The sequence below is a fragment of the Gavialis gangeticus genome, unplaced genomic scaffold (assembly GCF_001723915.1).
Source record: "Gavialis gangeticus isolate Ggan-Ray unplaced genomic scaffold, GavGan_comp1, whole genome shotgun sequence".
NCBI lineage: Eukaryota > Metazoa > Chordata > Crocodylia > Gavialidae > Gavialis > Gavialis gangeticus.
Genome location: NW_017728994.1, coordinates 27061494 through 27086499, shown reverse-complemented (window position 1 = coordinate 27086499; position 25006 = coordinate 27061494). Strand labels below are relative to the sequence as shown.

The 25006-nt window shown below is 39.6% G+C and overlaps 2 protein-coding genes and 1 long non-coding RNA gene across 9 annotated transcripts in view; 2 read left to right on the top strand and 1 right to left on the bottom strand.

Moving 5' to 3' along the window:
- The window catches only part of ANXA7 (annexin A7), a 41698-nt gene extending 39600 nt beyond the window's left edge, over positions 1-2098 (top strand). For both annotated transcript variants that reach the window (XM_019502444.1, XM_019502443.1), the window contains exons 12-13: positions 705-817; positions 1766-2098. In XM_019502444.1, coding sequence (XP_019357989.1) covers positions 705-817; positions 1766-1888 — 236 coding nt within the window. In that variant the 3' untranslated portion in view covers positions 1889-2098. The remainder of the gene's footprint in view (positions 1-704; positions 818-1765) is intronic.
- A 2900-nt stretch (positions 2099-4998) lies between these two features.
- Positions 4999-25006, bottom strand: part of PPP3CB (protein phosphatase 3 catalytic subunit beta) — a 118514-nt gene continuing 98506 nt past the window's right edge. For 2 of the 6 annotated variants that reach the window (XM_019502441.1, XM_019502436.1), the window contains exons 11-14: positions 20506-20590; positions 18153-18250; positions 11901-11930; positions 4999-9438 (exon numbers count right to left, since the gene is read on the bottom strand). In XM_019502441.1, the coding sequence (XP_019357986.1) occupies positions 9263-9438; positions 11901-11930; positions 18153-18250; positions 20506-20590 (389 nt within the window). In that variant the 3' untranslated portion in view covers positions 4999-9262. The remainder of the gene's footprint in view (positions 9439-11900; positions 11931-18152; positions 18251-20505; positions 20591-25006) is intronic. The other 4 variants (XM_019502442.1, XM_019502438.1, XM_019502437.1 and 1 more) reach the window with 3 other exon arrangements.
- Positions 22365-25006, top strand: part of LOC109287397 — a 10878-nt gene continuing 8236 nt past the window's right edge. The window contains exons 1-2 of the long non-coding RNA XR_002094850.1: positions 22365-22742; positions 24935-24937. This is a non-coding gene — a long non-coding RNA (uncharacterized LOC109287397). The remainder of the gene's footprint in view (positions 22743-24934; positions 24938-25006) is intronic.

The following is a 25006-nucleotide window of genomic DNA, read 5'->3' as shown; positions in this document are numbered from 1 at the left end:
TCATATCGATTATTTAATGGAAAGAGGGTTTTTTTTAGTGAATAGTTTGAGTGTTTCCTTTAACAATTTTTATAGAATTAAGATTGCAGTGAACTTTCAAAAGAGTTGTCCTTTTGGACCACCACACTGAATTATAATTTTTAAATAGCCATGTCAGAGTTTATATTTAAACTAGCCAATTGACTGTCAAGAATGAGCAGGGTGGGGCTGGGTGGAGTGCCACCACCTAACACCCCATGCTGCTGCTGTTTTGCCTCTGGCAGGGAGTGGGGTGGGGGAGCTGAGGCCAGCTCTCCCACCCTCTGTCCGGTCCTCCGCACGGCTTTGGAATCATGGCGGCACTCCCCCACGCTTGGAGCACTCTGATTGGCTGTTTCTGTCAACCAACAGAGTGCAAATAGTGTTACAGACAGACAGACAGACTTAGCCGTAGGCTTTTATAATATTAGAATGTTGGGCAGCCAACAATGGAAGCTGAGCTGTGATCTTACCTATGTGCATATAATGTTGCCACGCTTAAGGGACCATAAACACTGTTCCCATCCTCCTGGGATTTAAGTACTTTAAACTACCAGCTGCTTGATCAGATGTTTGTTTGACAGGATTTACTATTAAGTGTTTTAGCAAAAATCATGCAATATTGCCAAATGAACAGCAGCAACAGTATACAGAACCTGAACTAACACTGTACATGTGTTTTGCAGTGCAGTGTGCTCTAAATCGGCCAGCCTTTTTTGCTGAGAGACTTTACCATTCTATGAAAGGAGCAGGCACAGACGATTCTACACTCATCAGAATTATAGTCACTCGCAGCGAGGTAAGAACCATTTTTCTTCTCCAAGCAAGAAAGGAATGGAGTTTAAAGGTTTTGATATCAACTTTACCTGTAGCTGAAATCAATCTTTTATTGCAAATGTAACTATTTGCAGATCAAGTTCATTTACTGGAAACAGGACTTGCCTGGTTGTAAATATTCAGCTCACTCTGCAATGTTACTAGCCTCCTAGAATCCATGACTCCCATCTACTACAAAGTTAATAGCTAGATGAGGGGCTCATGTAAAATGAAGTATCATAGTAGTATTCTCAAACTGCAGTGTAGATTAGTTTAATACCTTGCATTTCTCATCCTCTGAGAGGAAGACAGGAGAGTTTTCTTTCAGGGTGTGGACATCAGTTTAGAACCTTTTATAAAAAGGAAAGTTTTAACCCTGGGTGAAGGAGTAGGTTTGTTGCATTTGAACAGTTCTTAGCTCATTCATACACAGCATTTAGAACAGGTCAGCTGAACCTTCCCCTTTTGAAAGAATTTCAAGCATTTGTGTCTTCACCCTTTCAGACTGAATGCATCTTTTGCTTCCAAAATGACTTGCCCACCTGAATACATGTGTGGGGAGGTCCTGTGTGCAATGGTTAATTAAGGAGGCCCTTGGAGTTAGGAAAGAATCTTTGAAAGGAGATAAGTTACCCCAAGCAGCCACTTTTATAGGAAATTTGGTAACAGAAGCCTCAATGACATTCTTCCTCAGATTCTGCTAGGATCTGGAGGCTAAGTGCAGCTTTGACAGAATTGTTTCTGTTACTTCTGAAATGGCAGTTTAATAAACAGAGAACCTCTTGCCTGTCTGCTTATAGTTTTGCCTGGGTTCATTGCAAATGGGTTGTCTCTCTCTACTACTGAAATTATCCTGACATATATAACATCAGATGAATTGCTTTTACTTGTCAAAAATAATTTTGTGCTCACCTTATTTCTTTTGGCACAGATTGATCTTGTGCAGATCAAACAGATGTTTACACAGCTGTACCAGAAGACTTTGGGAACAATGATAGCAAGTGACACAAGCGGTGACTACAGGCGTTTGCTGCTGGCAATTGTTGGGCAATAGAAATTATTTTTTGTAAACAAACTTAATGACCTATATAGCAAAGCAGAGAAACACACTTGCCCTTGCATGTATCTATGGGAATGATTTCATGCTATATACCAAATATGCCTTAATGATAAATGATTTTAAAGCTTTTATTTTGCACATACACTTGCCTTAAGTTGGAAACATACTATTGTACTTTACATTATATAAAAATGTGTGTGTGTGCGCGCGCGTGTGTGTGTGTATATATATGTATATGTATGTGTATATATCTACCTTAGGTGTCAGTTGTCTTTGACCCATTGAAAAATAACTACAAATTTGATTTCTGCTCCAGTTTCCCTCAAGAACAGTTAGTACAAAATCACTTCTACTGTAAAGGCAAAAGGTCCTGTACACATTTGACCTGGACAGTCAAAATGGTTAAAAAGTAGAATCACCATAGTAATCATGAAGCTAAACTTTCTTCTCAGCTGTCACCATAAATGTCAGTTCAATCACTCTTAATCCTCATAGTAGGGTATTCAGATAGTTAAAGGTGAAAGGCCTTTTGATTGTGAATACTTCTGGGAAATAGAGTGGGCCTCTTATTGCTACCTGGTACAGTCCTGTAAAAGTGCACATCATTGGCATCACTCCTTGAATTTAAGAGCTAAGGGGGTTCAGAACAGTGAATGGGTGTGCCCCTTTTCCAAGCAGCTGTCACTTCAGGTTGCAAAGTAAGTTTGTATGTGCAGTTTGTACTCACTGGCAACTACTCTTTTTGAATAAAACTAATTTCTCTCAACACAAGCAACTTCAGTAAGGTGGGTACATATCATGCTAACACTTGCATGACCCCTCCATTAATTATATGCACCTTTACACAAATGTTAAAAAGTGAGGAGGCTGAAAAAAATGCATGTAAACAGTTTCTGCCTGCCCTTTGCAGAAGGCATACAGAAACAGTAGCCTGACTACCCAGAGCCAGGGCAGAACTTAGCATAAGCAGAATTCTTCAGACTGACATACCTGAATCCTAGTACTCTTAAAGATATATTGACACACATGGCTGAGAATAACTCATGCATCTCTTTCCCAAGCACAGCCATGAGGTTCATGAGCAAAAGCCACAAAAGTAAACTGTTCACTAATGTCTGCCCCTCTGCAGGTGTTAGAAGAAATGCCTATTTACAATTTCAAACATTTCCAGTGCAGCATGTTGGTATCTTTAAGTTAACAGGGACAGAAGTGGGCCCTGAGTAACATACATCCATGGGTTTTTGTCCCCCTTCAGTTGTGAAAATTCAGCTGCTCTTGATGCTCAAGAAAACAAGGTACTGGCCTCTGACTTTCCTAATGGTGGTGGTCCCTCATTTGAATGCAGCTGGTAGCAGCTGCAGGCCTCTGTCCAGATTAGAGTTACTACTAGAGCCCTCCCAAAGCTAAATGGGCTTGTCCTCCTCTGACGACAAAGCACTTTTGGCTTGCCTACATTTGCAGTCCTTTGGTACACAAACACTCAGTAAGTTTTCATGTTAGTCACACAGGAGACACATTTTTCAATTCCACATACAAAAAACCAATAGCTTGCTTCTGGTTTGATTCTAAAGCAGCTTCTTATAAACTTACCAGGCATTTCTGCGACAGCAACTGCAGTCCTCACTAGCAGAAGTGGAACAGGGTTTGGCCAGAGCTATTTAAGGAGGCTGATGTGAGAGAGGGTCACATAGTAAATCAGTTTAAAAAAGAAGAATGTCAAATCTTGCTGTTGTAGCTACTTTTGGTCTAGAGAGAATATAAGCTAGAGTCTCCCCTTTAAATGTGAAAGTGCCTCAAGTGGGGAGGAACAAACAGGGAATGGGTAGAGAAGCTGCAACAAAATAAGGAAGCAGGAACCAAGTACCTGAATAGAACAGTTCCTAGCAGGCATGTACATCAAATAGCTTGGTTCTGCTTTTAAGCAATCCTGCAAGGTGCACCCTTCTGACTGCTGGAGGGACTTGTGCAGGCTGACTTTAAACAGACTGCAAAAGTGGTACCTAGAACTCACAAACAATGCCGGACACCCCCCTCCCCTCCACAGATCAGCCTGGACCACAGCTTTGATCCCATACTTAGAAAAAATTTTGCTTGACCCCATACTTTAGGCAAAATATTGAGACCGCCCTCAGGCATTAGGTAGCCTCATCATCCTAACAAATTCCCAGTGAGGATGAAAAGAACAGTTGCAGCATGACCTGCTTGCCTTTTCATATGTCCTACAAATGATTATCAATTGCCTCAGGCCAAAAAAGGCAACCCCATTCAACTGTTCAAGTTAATTTATCCTGATATAAATAAGCATGCTTGGTATAGGACTATTAAGATCCAGCTAAGTCAGCTGATGTTCAGCATATTTACGCACCATTAACATTAAAACCAGATGGCTTGCAGGATCTTTGAAATACTGTCTGAATTTCCTTGTAACAAACAAAATCAAAAGGGACCCAACTCCCTCTTCCTGAACTCAGAGTGCATGTTCTGCTCAACTTCAAAAAAGGGGAAAAAGCCTAAACACCTGCCTGCTGTCTTTCTGCTGCAAATGTGCTTAAAACAGCCATTTAAGATCTCAGTTAAATGGACCTGTATAGCAGTAACAACCTAGACGAGCTGGCCAACATCTGAGCAGCTGGGAGCCACACTACATGTTTCCCCCACTCCCTGCCATGAAGGCACCAGGCTCCAGTCTCCTCACTACTGCAGTACCCTGCCTGCAGGGGGTACGGCGGTAGATGCATAGTGGTTGGATGGGAACCCATGGGCTGGGAGCAGCTTGTAGGCTGCCAGTTGGATAGCCGAGACCTTCACAGAGAAGTCTTGAAAATTGTTTGGTGGAGACTGAGTAAACACCATGATTCTGCGTAGTTGGATTATGCAGCAGGGGTGGCAAACCTATTTGGGACAGATCTAGGTCAAAGAGCTTTAATGAGCTATACCTTTGACACCCCTAGTAGACACAACTACATGGTCTAAAATGAATTCTATCGTTCAATCTCCAGTTTAGGTCACTAGGTGGCAGCAAGTCTTCAAAGATGGGGTGAAAAAACCCCCTGATGTTTTGCACTTGGAATCCCTGGACACTGGTGCAATTTTCATAGGCTTTGTTCACTGACTTAAACTGCTCTGGGATCCAGAGGGAACACGTGAACAGCTACACCAGGGCAGCAACTGACAATAAATGCTATCATGGTATTGAACTAATGGCTACCTCAGCACAGATGACACCTGACAACTTTTTTTTTAAACTACAGACTTTTCCTTGCATTATTACTCCAGATTCAAGGCACTTACACCAATCTATGCATTAACTCATCTGTCCAAGCCCTGACAGAGTGGCGAAAGCTGGCAGTTACTGGAACGTATTCTACACATTGGGCCTCTCTCTCAAGAAAGCACCTTTACATTGTTCAAAGTGGGTAGGATAGTGCCCTAAGAAAAAACCCTGAGAATACAACTTACCTTCAGCCATTATGAAATGCATAGGGTTTCTGTGCCAACCCTTCCGTCCTAACAGAAGACCAATTGGGGGTAGGGTGGGAAAGAACAATATTGTCCACTGACTGCATATTTTTTGACTGGTCAAAGATTATAGCAGTTTCACAAAAAAACCCACCCTGTATTTTTTGTAGTTTTCTTGACAATTTTTTTTGTTTCTTGACACATTTCTTAGTGCAAAAATTATGCTTTCTCTGCGTATTATTTGGACCCACTGACAATTTTTTACAATTTTCAACTGATATTTGACTGGTCAAACACCCAGCCCTAACTGGGGCATGGCTAAAATGTACTACACGGCACCACACTGCAGTCAGTCTTCATCTCCTAGGGCCAATGCACAACTGTTGAGTGAAGTGTAATGCAGAGCCAGAAGATGTAGTTCACACTGCAGGTCATATAGATCCCTGTGTAGACAAACACTAGAGACAATACAAAACTGGCACAAAGCCATTTATATCAGTCTCTTCAATGTTTAGTGCAGGAAGCAAAAACAATCAGGACTTTTCCTTTTAAAAAAGTCTAGCAAGTGCATGCAAATGATGGGGAAAATACACACTCATTATTAGCCAGGAATCTTTCCTTCTGATGTCTTGACCAATGAGAGAAACACTCATGGCATGAAGACTCACCTTCTCAAAGCAAGTTTAGTAATGGAGACATAAATCTATTTTTTTTCCAGACGGGCTTTCAGCTGCCCCAGTTCTTATTATCCAAATAACTACCCATAGGAAGACAGGACGGAGAGAACAATTTGTCAAACAATTACTGTATTTTCTGATTTTTCAAACCTAGCAACATCAGGTACTGATATTTTCAGCTGGCTTGCTTGCAGCTGTTCACTACTAGTCTGATAAGATAACATATGGCAATGCACAGGGCCACACCTGGATGCCCTCTGTTGGTAGGTCCCAATTTCATAGTTACGGGAAAAAACACACTTGCAAATAGCAAAGCTGAACACCCATGTGGATAATGAGGAAGAATGTGTTGCTGAAACATGACAGAATGGTGCTAGAGTATAAATAACAGTCCCCATCCTGCTTTTCTGACTTAATCTGAAAATATCCAATCTGGAATCCAAACAACCAGAAACATTAAAAGCATACTGGGAAAATACATGGCTCAAAATACTCAGTCTCATGGTACATTTAGGACTTTTCTAGAGACAAGGTGAAGGACCATCTTTGTTTATGTCAAAGTATCACTAAAAAGCAAAATGCAGTTATCCACCCAACGACAGACTTCTCCTCATGTAAGATGCTCTAGGAAAATAGAGAATTACAGGGTGAAAGGACTTTCAGACAAAACTCTTAATAAAACACGTCTACTCTGAACAAGATAAAGTTTTTAAGTTACATTAGACTTCACTGCTGCCTTCCATTCTTGCTGTGATCCTGGCCACTGAGAATGTATCTTTTATGTATCAGAGGTTTCAATTGTATTTCTTTTAATACACAACCTCCCACCCACTCAGAACAACAACTAATTGAGAGCCAGTCCATTAAGAGACTGCTTTGTGAAACCTGTTGGATTTTTGCCCAACTGAACACCATCATGGAAGACTACTGATGGACTGCTCCTCAGATAAAAAGAACTTTGTAATACAGGTGCCCATTTTTCTCCTTCCCAATGTCACGTATCACAAACTAGTGAGAGTCCAGGAACACAGGGGCCACTTACCACTGTCTGGATCTTGGGTTTCTGTATTCCAACCATTTGAATGGTTGTTCCCAATTACACTGCATCTAAAACGAAGTAAAACTTAAACATTAACTCAAGTTTTCAGGATGTGTAAGCCATCACCACTATTCTAACAATTTTGTGGTTAATATACTCTGATAACATTCAGTAGATTTCTCATTTGCCTTTAATCAAAACTGGCCAGAAAGATTGGCTCTGATATTACCTGCTATCAAAAACATCACCTTAGTTCACATAAAAGATCATGCACAGTCCTCACATATGAAAAAACTCAATAAACAGCTTTTCTTTTGAGCAAAGCCTAGCATTGCACATTAGATATAGGTCTGTAGAAACCTATAATGAATGTCAAATTTAATACAGAAATTCTTAGGTGTTCTGTTTCTAAAATCTCATTAATAAAATATTAACACTCTCCCTGGAAGCAGCAGGACTTCAAGTTAATAAATTTTTGGCTTCGATTCTAGTAAAATATTGCTCAGAAAATAAATTAAGCCTGCCCTCTCAAGTTACATTCATTAAACTGTTTTCTGATTTTAAAAATAGTTAGAAATACTCTTCAGGTTTTAAAATAACCTGGGTCTGATTAGACCTAAGCATTCAAAATAAAACCAATACACAATGATAGGAGCCGCAGCCCATGCACAAAATTTATTGTGTGCTACTGTTTATAAAATACTTGAATAGCTCAGAACATGCATAAAAGTTTTGACTGAGACAGGGGTATATATACAGATTGTACCTTATGGCAAACAAAAAAAAGGGAGATGAACTCAAGTGACTTAAGTTTCAAGTTGTGTTCCAGGGGATGAGAAAGGTAGCAAATGTCAAAATATATAACAAAAGTACAGTGGCAATCAGTACAGTTCATTATTTGTGAACAAATCAGCATAGAATTTCAGTTTTAATTTTAACCAAGCAGTCCTGTAGCTATCAAAATACATGCAGTCTCGATTTTACACTTTCACTAATGCCTTAGCAGTTGAACAGAGCAATTACTTATGCGCTGCATTGCCTAAACAAAAGTATTTCCATAACATTTTCAGTTTCCTTTACAGAGTTAGAAAATAATAAAAAGCTTGCAGCTATTCAGCCCAGTGATTAGCTATTTATGCAACTGTAATACTCACAATAAACTAAAAGTACCAATAACATCTATGTAACCTATAGATGTACATCATAGGCCTATATATTAAATATTTTGCCAAATGAAAACATGCATACACAAAATACAATGCCAAGCTTTACAGACTTGATATGAATCAAAATTTACTTCAACATAATGTACAAAGTTCAATTAAAAGTACCTTAAAATTAAGCAGTTCCATGATTTTTCACTTTAAAATTAGTGTGTGTGTATGTGTGTAGATATATATATCTATATATATAGATATATAGTGATATATATCTATAGATATATATATAATTTAAAATTTTTTTCAAAGTGGGGAGAGTTTTGAAAAAGCTGGGAAAAAAATTTCTAAATTAAATATATTTTTTTAATCTGTGTTCAAGTAATAAACTTTCCTATGTAGAAATCTTCTGATAAGCCATAACTACAAAATACAGAATTAGCAGTATCTAAGGAGTGCACCTGAGGTCAGCATTTTATAGAATGACCAACTGAGATTTTTGGCATTTTTCTCTATTTAAAATACAGTTTTTTGCAGCCTCAGATTTTTTAAGACCATTCTATTCTATCTTTTAAAGACATTTCATTAGACTAATGTCCATTAATAAATAGTTAGCTCTAAGGGCTGTATTTAAAAGTCTGATTTAAAAAAAATCTAGCTCTACTGAAAAGAACATCCCATTTGTAAACTTAAAAGTGTTGACAATGATAAGCATAAGATGCTAGTCTAGATGTGCTTTAGTGATAACGGCCCAATTATTTTCCCAGATCTCTCCAAAGTTCAGCAGTCAGCAATGGATTTTCTGCCCATAGAAGAAGCATGCCGAAGAGATGTTCAAGTCATCACTTATACAGAGGGGCGGTTGTCTCAAAAGCACGATGGTTTCTCTTCAGTGGGATCAGGTTGTTTTCCATATCACATTAAGTAGTCAGTTTGACTGATCCCCCTGGCTATTTCATCTGTTGTCATGTCAGAAAGCAGTAAATCTAGGAATTCTCAGGCAAGACATATGTGAGTAAACCAGAAATTGGAGCAGTCACTGTGCATTGTTGTTACCAGTTCCATTGTTTCCATTGGCATTTGTGTTTACAGAACTAATACCATCTTGCTGAAGAGCATCTTTTCTTGGTGGCATTCTCTCATTGATCCTATCCAAACCTTTTGCCTCTTCAAAACTGCAGATTTTATGTTGCGGAGAGAATCCTCGTATTGCTTAACAAAATGCAAATTTGATAGGTCAGTAATGGAAAAATAAGTTGAAAACATATACTTTTTCTAATAAAATGGTATTAAAAGAATAGCTAAGAAACTAGCCAAAGGAACTGGTTATTGCTTTACAACTGCTTATCTAATCTGCTTTCCTGGAATGTCCAATGACAATCATGATTTCAACTTGAGATATAGAACAGTGCATGGCAAATATTTTGCAGGTAGGAATCAAGGGACTTAAAGCCACTTGATTACTTTGACTGTTCCTGGAGTGTCCAAGTGGTGTAACACCAATTCTTTTTGCTGCTGAGTGGATCAGGCTTATCTTAACATCCCCCTAACTTCAAAAGAAAGTCAGTAAGATATAAGCAGCACAGCAAGTGTAGTGGAGGCAAAGCAGCAAAAGTGTTAAAATAATAACAACAATAATGTATTCACATCCTGCATACACACTTATGTCCTGTTTCAACAGTTTTCATGCAGATAAAACTGCAGGATATGGCTCCGACTGTGCTAATTATGTGGATAGCTGAAATGGACACAACTACAGTCTTTTAAGTCAACAAGCTGCTTTAAACAGGGAAGTAGACATTCCTCATTTACCTATCATTCTAAATGAATGAGGAAGGAAACACCTCTAGTTGAATCTATACCTGAATCTTGTCTGCCCATAGCCTGAAGTCTTTGGGATATCCTTTATTGTGTGCATGAAGTCTACTGACTCGATCCCTTGCACATATGGAAATCAAAATACCTAGGGAAAAGGATCTTCATCATCACCAGCATCCTGAAGCTGAGTATTCTGTATAGGCAAGATTTTTTTATAGTGTTGTTTTTACACTAACAGCATTTTTTAAAGTACAGCACTACTGATAATCCATGTAATTCATTATGCCTTATACTAGGGGTGTACTGATAAAGATTTTTTCCGATAACGATGGCTGATTATTAATGAGTCATAATTGGCTGATACCAATCTGATTGCCAATATTCAGCCTGGCAGCTTGGAGAGCAGCGTCCAGCTGGTAAGTCTGTTAGGGTGGACGGGGTTGGGGGAGCAGATAGACACCTCCACAGTGAGGGAGGCAGTGGGGCTGGGGCAGGCGCTGCCCAGCCAAGGTGGCACAGGATGGAGCCACAAGCGGCTCCTCCGGGGGGCACAGAGAGTAGGGGGTGGCTCCCTCTCTTGCACGCATCCCTGAGGCAGCCATAGCGGGCATGTGCCCCCTGGATCTGTGTGCGGGGCGAGGGTCAGCTGCCAGCGAAGGCTAAAGGCAACATCAGGCTGTTCCTGGTGGGAGTTGGCCTGAGGCTAAACTTAGGGCGGATGGCACTGAGACTGGGTCTATGGGGTGGGTACCCCCCATAATTCCCCCAGCACCACCGCTGCCTGCCCCAAACAGTCCCAGCCCAGCCTCCCCTGCTGGAAAGAGCCTGGCACCACGCCCAGCTCAAGCCCGTAGCAGCAGCTTGTTCATGCCCCATGCGCAGACCTGGGGGGCACATGCCCCCTACACCTCCCTTGGGGATGTGTGTAGTGACGGGAGCCACCCCCACCCCCCCGGATGAACCACTCATGGCTCCATCCCATGCACCATCCCAACTGGGCAACGCCTGCCCCAGCCCCATTCCCTCCCTCACCGCAGGGGCCTCAATGTTCCCCCCACACCCCTTCCCTCCCCCTCAACAGACTTACCAGCTGGACACTGCTCTTAAAGCTGCCAGGCTGGCTGCATGATTGCTGCTGTTGTGCACATGCACATGGTATTTATCGATGGCATTATCTGCCACATCAGCCAAAAAATGCCAATTGCCAATAACATCAATTTTCCTTTTACTGGTGCCAATATGATATAGACCGATGTATCGGTGCACCTCTACCTTATACTGTTAAGTCCATATATATATATATACACTATTAACAATTTTGGTAAACAGCTACCTCCAAATGTCACAATAAAACCAGGAACATATCTTGCACTACCAGATGTGTTATGGAAAGTGATGAGAATATTAGATTTAAATCCAACTAAAAATAAACTTTATCAAAAGAAACATGCATAAATCACTGCCCCCCTAAAAAAAACCCAACATAACAAAAATTGTAGCTGAATGCAGAAAAAACAAAAATTCAACACTATCATTTTTAAAAATTTCAAGAAACACCAGCACACATTACAACATACACACATATGTGCACATGTGCACGCATGTATGCATACAGAAGAAAAAAAGCAAAAGTCTAATGTGTGTTTTGTAAAGTAATAAGAATTTTCCTAAAATATTACTAAAGATGATAATCATCTGAAAGCAAGAAATGAATGTTACATGTAAAAGGGATGAATCAATACAAATGATTCATACTGGTCGTGCAAGTTGAAAATAAGACACACCCACACAGAATACTTTTGATCTCCCTCCCAGACACCACAGATCTCTGCCAATTGCAAAGACTCTGATCATACCTTTTTCAGCCTCAATTGCCTCTACAGTGGCTGTACAGAAGTGAGCAGATGCATGCAAAATGAATGAGAAAGATGAAGAGTGTAATATCGCATAGCAGAAAAGGCAATGATCAATTTACTATATTATACCAAACCAGATTAGATTGCAATTATTTTATAGCGCAAATTAAGATTTTTTTAAAAAAAATTTAAACTACTCCTATATCTTGGGTGACACAATTTATCAAATGTAACATTCATATGTGCTTCATTTACACACTTACATGACTGGCAAATGTATTACTCACATAAAATATACAATATATAGCCCCAATACTGTTAAAGTAAGGGGCAGAGTTTGAATTTTAACTCAGTCTTTCAGATTTCTTTCTTTCTTTCTTTTTTAAAGGTCTACAGTATAATACTTAGCTTTGTTACATTACCAAGAAATATGGTTAATATGATCAATTCTTTTTAACATGAAAAAATACTAATTTAATTTAACTGGCTATTTTTATGTTTATTAAATAAAGAGCCTTTCACATTCAGAAGCTGAACTTAGTTTTTGTATTGCATTCTGAGCTAAAAAGGGATACTGCAGTCCCAATAATAGCCAACAATAAAAGACAGATTTAAGAGCATAAAAATGAATTCTGGCAAGTCACATTTAAGACGTGACCGATGTCAAGAAAGATTTAGGGGAATCAACCAAGATATTTACAGTTGGAAGAGATTTGGGACAAATGCTCTCTGATAGAGCTTAGTGGGCTGGTGAATTTTCAGTGCGAACATTTCAAAGATCGAGCTGACTAGTCAGTGTTTTTTAAATTAAAGTAGCTGTAAAAACAGCTGTAACATTTTTAGAGCAAAATATTTTTCACTACCTTGTATGTGCAGAAAGCATAGCTATAAAAACTATAAAGCTTTCATGCAAAATTATTAGTACAGCCTTGTTGCTAAAAGTCTTAATAGTAAAATCTCAAGCAACATTCTAATATTGGCTCATAAATGGTTCTGCACATCTATCTATCTAACACAGGCATTTTAAAATCTTCCATGTAGTAGACAATCTACATAATACTAATCCAATTTACTAAAAGGAATTGTAAGAGAGGAATTATTTGAGTGAATCTTGGGGAACAAAATTAGCAGATATATGAATTATCAACAAAAGGACTTGAAATCATGGTGTTGGTAAATACCAATAATTTCTAGAAGGGTACTTTGGAAAACAGGTATTTGTATTCTAAAACCCATACCAATAGCTTGTATATATAACATACCATTTTAACTTTTATGTATTGGATGTTTGGAGTTACAGAAGGTTCCTATACTTCAAATCCAAATAAATGAGATACAATACCAAGTTTAAATTAAAAGGCAACTTGGAAGAATGATTGTTTTTCATGTTTATGTTAAGAAAAAAACTGTTTCTAAGTGGCAAAAATTAAAAATGGTTTAGAACTATTTTAAAAGCTAATCAAATATAGTTTCTTATCATAATAAATGCCAGTTTGCCATATAAATATAAAACAACACAATTACACCTTTTTCTACCATTTCCTGTAACTTGTAAGGTCTTTGCTTTCAGTCTTTTCCTTAAAAGATCATGGATACTGATTAACTTCTGTAAATTATGTAGCTTGGTCAGACACAAATTTCAAAAGTTGTTACTTTAATTAATTCTACTTGAACCACTAATGTGTCAGAGATCTCAGGATATAAAGTTACAAGAAGGCAGTTTGTCACACTGAGCATTAATGAACTGACTGGAAAATACCACTTTATAAGACTGCAGAAACTTAATCCAGAAGATATTTATCACTTAGTTTCTACATAGATGTCTCCATGTTAAAAGTGTATGCTTAATAAATCCAGACTCTTCAAGCAACAGTACCATAATATGCTAATAAGTCTGATCCTGAAATCCTTCCTCAAGAAAAGTTTCCAATTCATTTTTCTTAGTATTATAATCCAAACATATTCAAGGTACTAAAACCTATGCTATTTTATAGCATTTTCAGTTGTAAGAGCTTTGTAATAAAAGGCCTGTATTGATGCAAAACTCAGGCTAATAAGAAAAACCAAAACCTTCCCATTCCTCTGAACAATAGCCAGAATGATAGAAGGCAGGGTTAGTTTGCATCTTAAAGACTAACTAAATCGGAGATGTGTAGCATGAGTCTTCTTGAGCCAGAGCTCACTTTGGTCAGACTGGTAATTAAGGCATCAGTTCAGCAAAGTTCTTAAGTATCTGACCACTCCAAACAATTTCAGTGAGACTACTCAAAAATGTAAATTTAGGCTTCTGTTCAAGTACCTTGCTGAATCAGATCTTGGTTTGTTAAAATGGCAACTTGCATTCAAATTTACTAAGAAATCATATCTGACACTATCACTTTTTGTTTGAACTTCATTATTTTAACATTATCTCTATCAGCTTATGTAGACTATATAGCTATTAAAAGCATAACTTAATGAAAAAATGTTAGAAACGGACAGAGGCAATGGATAAGCATACATGTCTCTTGAATGATCCATAAAAAGATTTTCCTCTATATTCATGCCAATATTCCCTATTTATACCTATTTTCAGATAGCTCCCTTAGTTATCACTGATAAATATAAACTATAACCCTTTCACTTTCCTTAGAATGCCTGTTATTATACCTCAGTCTCTTCTATTTTACACTGAGACAATTCCGCATAATTTAAATACATTACACTGGGTATCATTTTGGTGCCCTATGCTGCTTTTTCTCCAGGACTGTAAAAGTCATGTTACAGTGGCCTTATTAATACATACAATATTCTTGATGTGGTCTTACAACAACTTACTAAAGTAGTATTTGTTGTCTCCCTCTCCCCTCCTCACCATCATATTCTCTGCTAATATTCTCTGGAATACTGTACCCAGTTTTGGGCACCCCACTTCAAGAGGGACACGGAGAATCTGGAGAGGGTTCAAAAGAGGGCCACTTGCATGATTAGTGGCCTCTGTGAAAGACCCTACAAGGGGAGGTTGGGAGATCTGGATCTCTTCAGTCTTCACAAGAGATGTCTATAAGTTGTAGCCACCTATAAGTTTATCAAGGGAGGACAAGAGGGAACTGGTGATGTGCCATTTATCACAGTGCCCCAGGGAGTAACTAGGAATAATGGGTGCAAACTAGTGGAGAGCAGATTTAGGTTAGACATTAGGAAGAAGTATTTTTACAGTAAGGGTGGCCAGAATCTGGAACGGACTTCCAAGAGAGGTAATACTATCACCTAACTTGGAGGTCTTCAAGCGGAGGCTTGACAGTCACCTGGCTGGGGTCATCTGACCTCAGCCCTCTTTCCTGCCAGGGGCAGGGGGTCAAACATGATTATCCATTGTGGTCCCTTCCAACTCTACAATCTATGAATCTATTAATTTAATAACCCAGTACAGTTTTTTTTGTCACTTTAAGAACAAACTGTGCCCAACTTCTCTGAAATCTCATTGTGACACTGTTAAAGGTATTTCTTGCTCAAAATTTAAAGATGGGTCCAAATTACATTTCTGAAGCTTCAAAATCAAAGCAGTTTAATTTGATATAACCATACCGATATATAAGTATAAAAAGTATATGTAAAATTAACTAATATATTTTATCACTGCTGTTTTCAGTCCAAATCTCTTAGGCAAAGGCAGATAAACCCCACAACTATAAGAGATATAATGGAAAACAAAGTTCAGCAATGGCCAATTCATTCAGATGCAAACTACCCACCTGCCCCCTCCCTTACCCAAATCAGAACCTCTCTACTTGGAATTTGAGGGAGACTGGGGAAAAACACTGATAATTATTGTATCTCATGACTTGACAATTGAACAAAAACAAAATAAATGTAAGGCTTAAAGATCACACAGCGTAACTTATAGTTATTTTATCTTCTCAATTACAATGATCTATAATTATTTCTACTTCTACAAAATTTACAAGTTACTGTGCTGTAATAGGTTTGTAAAAGTAATGAAATCTTTGTAATCTGAAAACTCATTGCAGCACTGGATATTAATCTTCAAGAAATGCAGAGTTCACCAGTCTTGTGATAGTTTACTAAAGTGTAAATTATTAAGGTTCTATTACACTTAAGGAACTTCAAAACTCTACCTGCTGTAGTTTTGAAATTGAGCATTATATTTATATTTGAAATCTTTAATGATTTTTTAAAGTTAGAGACAGTACAGATAAAGCAGAAATTCTAAAAGAACTTGTGCACAGGCATCAATAAGAAATAAAATACCATACTACATTAAGTAGAGTTAAAACCTGAAGTTATTCTGAAACAGTGTCACATGGACACATAACTCACATGTAATGATTTAATGCATCAAGGAATACTGCAACAAAGCATTCTGGAGTCAGAAAAAAAACCCCCAAATTGTCTTTTGCATATTTTCCAACTGTCCAGCTTTTTCTCCTCTAATAATAATATGTTGCATGTGCTATGTTATCATCTTTTTATAGTCACTTTGCTCATCTCTCTGATGTTAATGAAATATGAAGAAAAACTGGTAAATGAGGGAAGGGAAATTGAAGCACAGACTCATCTTTTTAAAGCAATAGAGTGTTTCACTAAACAATGAAAATACAAACTAACACTATAAGACATGCTATTTGAAGAGCTGAATGGATTGAGGAACATACACCATTTGTTGTTATAGACGTTCACAAAACAAATCACATACATAAATTGGACATATAAGCTTAGCCTGCAGACATTATATGTCCATCAAAAATTATTAAATATATGACATTTATGTTTCAAGACTAGTAAAGACCTCTGACAAATAAGCTGCAAGTTCAATAAACTGGTTAAAAATCAAAGAAAATTTTAAAAATTTCAAGTAAGTGTTAATTACAAAAAGCAAAGCAGCTACTCTTTGATTTCACAACAGATTGCATAAAACAGGATTATGTTAATATAGCCAAATCTTTCAACAGTGCTCAAAACCAGCCTTAGGACTGACAGCATTGGGCACTGCACCCATGCCCCAGGCAGACAGCTAGAATGCATTCAAGGAGTTTATACTAAAGAGTACTGCAGTGATGTGAAGTCCAGTTTCCAACATAATATTTCAATTATCCACCACATTTCACATAAATCTGGACTTCATCCTTTTGATACATCTTGTAGGATATCATAATATTTTCTTATGTCTAGTTAATCTATTACGAGTCCTCTGAAAAAATGACTGATTCAGTGCTTAAAACAAACTCAAAAAAATCAACTTCTACAAAATATTCAATGAGCCAGATTACAGGTATATTTTGTGTATAGTTCTTTTTATTTTCATGCAAAAATATATGCACACTTAGTAAACACCCTTTTATTCTGATTTATTTACAAGATTTGAATTCAATCCGTTTATTCTTGGTTGATTTTATAACAATTACTGAATATTTTTCAAGTACATTTATATTCAAAATGCACAGACAATGTGCAGCAGCAAATGTAGCAAACCTCAAAAACAAGGTGCTACAACACTGCTTCTACATCAAGAGACAGACACAAGTGTCTGGGATAGTGGTTTAATTTTAACACTTATACAGACATACATCTATACCTAGAGAGAGACAGACAGATCTAAGAAAGCAGCTACATCTGCAGAGGAAGGAAACAGCATGTTACAAGGACAATTCAGGGAGGTCAATTATACATAAAACATTTGACAAACAACATGGAGAACAAATTTTGGCATTAATTACCAGGGTACAAAACATAGCACATTTCAATTTACCAGTGAAGTGCAAAATAGTGCTCTGCAGCCTGCAGCTGTTTGTTAATACTAACATCAAAAAGTATTCGGCATCTGCCAATTAAAAGTACTAACATGTCCATAACAAAAATGTTTAAATAAAAAGTGAAGATGCAAAATTACATTGCACTTTCTGTATCTGTAATGTAATGTAATGACCTAATGACTAGATTCCGTAATCTGCTCTAAAAGGTCACCCCACATCTGAGACACTCCTGCTACTAGAAAAATTCTAAACTAAGGAAACTCAAAGACTGACAATTGTGGTCTAACACTGCTAAAATTATTTGCTTTTAGTTTTATACCCTGGTTAGGTATCCATTTCACATTGCCTGATTAACACATAATACTATGCTTGTATCAGCCGCTAAGACAAGAACTGAAAAGCATAAGAAATTCCCTGCATGCATTATGTGTAGTGTTAGCAAAAGAGTGAGATGTGCCCCAGTCCATCTGAGGCACAGCTAGTTGCATAACATCATTACCACTTTGCAGGGTCTGTCGTCCTCCAGCCAACACTCCACTAGGTAACATGCCAGTGGGAGTCAAACCCTTGAGTGTCAGCACACTTTCACTCTCCTCCCTATGATTGAAGGAAAAAAAATGCTAGTTTCTTAATTATTTCAATAAACTTAAAGTAAAATAAGCAGATTTTTTTTGTATGTGCCATAGTTACTCGAATACAAGACAAGATTTCCCCCCCCAATCAGCATAAAGAAAAAAGGCTCCTCATCTTACATCCACATACAAAAAACCCACATTAAATGCATATAATTCAACTGCTGCTAAATGCAGCATGTGCTCCTGGAAACCAACTATGAAGATTAAGTGATGAGGTTGATTAAATACAGCCAACACTGAGCATGACTATATAACACATGGTCCATATTGGGCAAACATACTGATGGGAACCTACCACCACAAGGATAGGTTTAGTGCAGCCCATCAGAATAAGAAATATGGTAGTGCCCATTACACACAGTGCTGACTCTCTTTAAAGTCAAGGGCACTACACTGACTATATTTCAACTACTTTTTCATTCCTACAGCTGAGCTGTGCCTTTCTTGTTCCCAATTATTCCTGTTTCTTCATGAGCCTTAAGTGTCTGTCAAACATCACCAAACAGGACTCCAGACAGTTCAACCAGAATCCCTCTCTCACCCCCTCTTGGCTTGTCACATATGATTCATGTGGCCTTTCAGTCCATGAGATAGAGCCAGACACCGCCCCACCCCTCCTTGTTGAACTGTGGAGTCCTTATGGCTTGAAATCCTGTTGACTCTGCTGGGGCCCAGCCCAACAAACCATATGGTAAATAATGAGCCTTTTGGCTTTGGACTAATATCATGCATAGTTTGTACGACATAAGTAGGGGGGAAAAGTGCTGCTTAGAAGTGTATTTATGACATACCTATGCTAAAACTGGCAGCAGTTCAAAAAAGAAGTAAAATGCATTAATTCTGGGTGAACTAAGTCTATGGGTAGGCCAGAGTCATTTATTACAGGCATGTTTATCTCAAAGTCAGTGTTTTCAAGTTTTCCCCTCACTTTCATATGATGGGGGGGTAGGGGGTCTGACAGTAAAGTGAGGGGGTTGCAGAGGGAAAAAGTTGCAGGGGGCAGACAGGCAGAGAGCAAGGGGGCCACCTGACCCCAAACAGATTTATTTTCCCTGCTGTAGCAGTGGGAAGGGGACAAATTCAAGGCAGACCTCCAATAATTAGATTCTGTATCTGGAATATTATATCAAATTTATAAATGTCCCATATATAGAATCCAATTATGGAAGGGTCATCTGACATCAGGGTTGTTTTCTAATCAAGTAAATTGTATTACCTATGGCAAGATTTAATATGGATCAAACTTCAAAACGCTAACAAGCGAGAGGAAATTGCCTATTCTGTACCCAGCCTTCCAGCTTCTAGAGTAGTGGTTTTCAACCTCTTCAAACTCAAGGCACCTCTTGTTAGACTGGAGGCTTCCCTCAGAAAAAGCCAGCTCTTAGCTTCCACTCGTTTCTTGACTATAGAAAAATAATAGAGCAATTCTTCTGTTGCAAAGACCTCTGAATCTTTGACACAATAGATTCCTATCTGAAATATCTACACACCTAATGGTACAGGTACTCCTAACTTAATGTCATCCCGGTTAATAGCGTTTCGTTAGTATGTCAGTGAGCTGTTAGAGAACATACTTGTTTGAAGTTGCATGATGTTTGACTGTCACCTGGTAGCAGGTAACTACTGTGACATAATTGGATTCACTTAACATCGTTTTGCTTAAGCACATTTTTCAAGAATGTAATTACAATGTTAAGTGAGGAGTACCTGTACTAATATTGGATGGCACCCTTAAATGGATCTTGTGGTACCCCAGATGCACTCATAAGTATACTACAAGCCAGTGACTCTCAACCAGGGTGCCAGGGCTCAGGCTGGTTCCTGCTTGATCAATCCTCCACCCTACTTCCTGGGTCTTCTGCAAGTAAACACTGTAATATATAAATTATTTTTTTGAAACTGGGTACCACGCAATTCACAAAAGTTATGGGGAGGGGAAGGTGGGTCTTCAAGTCCCAAAACATTGAGAACCACTTCTATAAGCTATCACAAAAGTAACTATTTCTTAAAATAAAAAAACATATTTTCTCTCCAAATCCTGCAACCCTATTATGTGTGAAAAACCTTGTACAACAACTTGCATATCAGAATTTTAAGCAGACTATGATGCAGAAGTCTAGAAGATGAATGTTTCACAACCAGTGTTTTGGGTTAGAGTTTTCTTTTCTATTAAAAGTTAACAAGATTTACTGGGAAAGCGAAAAGACAGACAATTACCTGAGAACGGAGAAGACTCTTGCCATCTTGCCAATTGCACGGATTTTGTTTCTGATTATTTCTTTTCGTGCTGCAGCTGTACCTACTTTCAATGGAATAAGAGAGCGTCTCAAGCTCATGTGTATGTATGGGGGAACAATGTTATACAAATGTACTGCACTGAACACAACTTTGTAAATTCAATAATGCTTGAGAGAAGTCTCACACCCAAATCATTTAAAGTATGCACTGATTACAAAGTTAGCCTTGCTCACCAAGCGGCTGATAAAACCATTCTTCCTTTGTGTTCACAAAATAAAAAGAAAAACCTCAAGATTTTCAAAATGATTTACTAAAGCTAGTGATTATCACCTAAACCACTATCTTGTAGTTTTCATGATTATCATTCTATTTTCATGAAATCTCTCTCATGAAATTCTTCAGTGACACCTGAATCAAATGACAGGCCTACCTAGCAAAATATAGCAGCGATGGAGATATGCCATCTACAAAGATCATGAATTTGGCACTAACTCTTTGGCAGACTTAATTATCCAAAAGCAAGGCAAACTTTCCAATATACACAAAGGGGGAGAAAAAAAAAAAACCACACACAAAAAAAATTCAGTGGCAAACAACTGCAGAACTAACTAGCATATGTTAGTTTCCTAATCTCCCAAATTTAGGATTGAAATGCCCTACATTTAATGTGTATCACCTGAAGAAATAACAACTACCAAAGAACAGAGAAAGGGATTGTTTTAAGTGGAAATACCTGAAGCAGAAACAATAATTAACAAGAAGGCATGAGGATGGGGAAGACAGCACCACACGTTTCTCTTTCTGATCTGCCACTATATAGGATCTCTTTTATCAATATTTATCTTGATCTGGTTTTCTGAGGGCAGAGTAGTAAGGAAAACAAGCCTTCAATTATTTTCATTTTTCCTTTGTCATCCTCCAAACAAAATACATAGCTAGGGACAAATCAGTATCATCAAAGCTTCTGAAGGCTTTGTAGATGGTGTCACCACGTTGGTTTTGGATTCCTTGACCTTGGCATGCAATTTAATGGCACTGGTCTACGTACAAGAGACGGTATTCACTTCACTGGCAGAGGGAAGAAGCTCTTTTCTATGAAAATCATCAACTTGCTGAGGAAGGCTTTAAACTAGGTATGTCTGGGGGACAGACGGAAGATTCCACTGCTGTACATGAATCCTCTGGCCAAGATGACCCAGGGGAGGGCATTCATGTAGGGGACATCCAGATGAGTATCAATGTCCTGAGATACTTGCAGAGGGACAGAAAACCTGAGGCAATTCAGGGTGAACTCAGGTGTCTTTATGGGAATGCCAGAAGCATGGGCAATAACCAGGACAAACTAGCACTCCTTCTGGTAGATGAGAAATTTGATTGACTTCACTGGGTTGATGGAGACCTGGTGGGACAATACATATGATTGGGCAGTGGATACAGAGGGCTAACAGACTCTCTAGGAAAGATCAGGCTGGAGAGGAGGCGTGACCCTCTATGTGAAACAGTAGTACCTGTAGGTCATGTGCGATTGCAGGGAGAGGTCCCTTGAAACCCTCTGGGTTAAGATATAAGGGGACTCAGAAGAGGGAGACCTGATGGTGGCAGTCTTCCTATCAAGAAGAGGAGAGCAATCAGGCATTCTCCAGGGAATTGAGGCAGCCAGCACTAAAAACTTGATTGTCATGGGTGACTTCAACTACCCTGACATCTGTTGGGAAGACCATTCAGCGAGCTCCAGCACGTCAACCAACTTCTTGGCAGCTATCGACAACCTGTTCTTGATACAGGCTGTGGAAAGGCCAACTGGGGGTAAAGCCACTTAGTGCTGACCAAAGGGGAGAACATGGTAGACAACCTGAAGATTGGAGGTACTCTGGGTGACAGTGATCATGATCTGATTAGATCCACTGTCCACTGAAAGGCTGGGAATTCAGAATCAGCAGATCAAAAGCCCCAGACTTCAGGAAGGCATACTTTGGTAACTCAGGAGTCTAGTTAGAGAGGCCCTCTGCAACCAGCAACTGGACAATTTGGGAATTCAGGAACGGTGGTGCTTCTTTAAGAGGCCAATTCCCACTGCTCAAACAGAGGCCACCCCCACATGGTCAAAAAGTTGGAAAGGTGCCAAGAGACCCACGTGGCTCAACAGGAATATTAGGGCACTTTTGAAAAAGAAAAAAGAAGTATAGAAGCAATCAAAAAATGGTTCAGCAACCAGAGTACACTCATACAGTTAGGGTCTGCAGGTATGAGACACAGAAAGCCAAGGCAGGCATGGAGATCACACTGGCAACCAAAATAAAGGACAACAGAAGTCCTTCTACAGGTACATGTGGAGCAAGAAATAAAAACCAAGCTCCACTGTGGGACCCCTACTAAGTCCAGAGGGCCAGCCCACAGTTGATCCCTGTGAAAAAAGGCAAAGCTCCTAAATACTTACTTCACATTGGTATTCCTGAAATCAGACGGGAGCTTTTCACCTGTCCAGATGCCCAAGGAATATGGGGAAGACAACAGTCCACATTAAATCAGTTCTGAACAGGTGAGGGTACTCTTAAAACATTTGGATATTTTCAAGTCTGCTGGGCCAGATGACTGCATCCAAGAGTCCTGAAAGAAGTGGCTGAGCTCATAGCAGGGCCTGTGGCAAAGCTATTCAAAGAGTTGTGGAACTCAGGAGTGGTCCTGAACGACTGGAAAGGGGCTAATGTGGTACTGATCTTTAAGAGATGGAAAAGGGATGACCCTGCAAACTACAGACCAGCCAGTCTGACTTCAGACCTGGGAAAAACCTTTGAAAAAATTGTTAAGGAGGCCATCAATCACAAGCTCGTAACTGGTGGGGTATTAAGAGGCAACCAGCACAGCTCTGTCAAGGGTAGGTCATGCCTGACAAACCTGGTGTCCTTTTATGACCAGGTAACTAACCAGCTGGACAACAGACATGTGGTTGACATCATTTACCTAGACCTCAGTAAAACCTTTGATTCCGTTTCCCATGACGTTCTCTCAATCAAACTGGATATTACTGGCCTAAATCAGTCTACAGTGACGTGGGTTGGCAACTGGCTCAGAGGCCAATCCCAGAGAGTTGTAATCGATGGGATGACCATCTCCAGTGGTGTCCCCCAGGGATCGGTGTTTGGACCCATGCTCTTTAGCATCTTTATCAGTGACTTGGATGAGGGGGTGGAAAGTGCAATGATTAAGTTTGCAGATGACACCAAGCTGTCGGGAAATGTGGGCACATCAGAGGATAGGGTAAGGATCCAGGATAACCTTAACAGACTAGTCTTACGGGCTGAATGCAATCAGATGAGGCTCAATAGGGGTAAATGCTGGGTCCTTCATCTGGGTAGGAAGAACCTTCACCATAATTATACAGAGGGTGGTGGTCTACTGGCTAGCACTGCATCTGAAAGGGACCTGGAGGTGACAGTCTGCCAGAAGATGAATATGAGACAACAATGTAATAAAGTCGCCAGCAGGGCAAATAGAACACTGGCATGCATCAAAAGATGTGTTGCCAATAGAACCAGAGGTGTTCCTCCCCCTCTATTTGGCACTGGGTGAGGCCACAGCTGGAGTACTGTGTCCAGTTCTGGGCACCACACTCCAGGATGGATGCGGATAAGCTTGAAAGGCTACAAATAAGGGCCACCCGTATGATCACATGCCTGGAGGATAAGCCCTATGAGGAGAGACTCCGGGAACTGGGCCTGTTCAGTCTGAGTAAGAGAAGACTGAGAGGTGACTTGATAGCCACCCAGTTTTGGATATGATGCAGAGAATCTTGAGAGGGTCCAGAGGAGGGCCACTTATATGGTCAGAGGCCTCCAGGCAAGGCCCTACGGGAAGAGACTGAGGGACCTAGATCTCTTCAACCTTCGGAAGAGAAGGCTAAGAGGTGATCTTATGGCTGACTATAAATTAATCATGAGGGGGCAGCAGGGGAGGGCAGTAGGGAATAGGAGATGCTCTATATACTAGGACACCCCCTGCTCTGGGTCAAGATACAAGGGGGCTGTGGGGAGAGGGATTTAATGGTGGGGGTCTACTACAGACCCCCCAACTAAGGGGAGGAGTTGGACCAGGAATTTTTGGGCAGCTTGCAGAGGCACTTAAGGCAAGGGATGTAGTTGTCATGGGTGATTTAAATTACCCGGACATCTGCTGGGAAGAACAGTCAGCCAGGTCGGACCGTTCCAGAAGGTTCCAGGCCAAGATACAAGACCTCCACTTAATTCAGAAGGTGCACAGTCCCACCAGAGGAAATGCCCTGTTGGACCTGGTCCTGGCCACAGGCAACAACCTGGTAAGGGGCCTCCAGGCTCTTGACCACCTGGGTGACAGCAATCATCCCTTGCTGGAATTCACCATCCAGCGCAGCACATCAAGGGCCTGCAGCAAGGCGGTAGCCCTAGACTTCAAGAGGGCCAACTTCAACGAGTTGAGATTAGTGGGAGAGGCGCTGGGGTTCTCA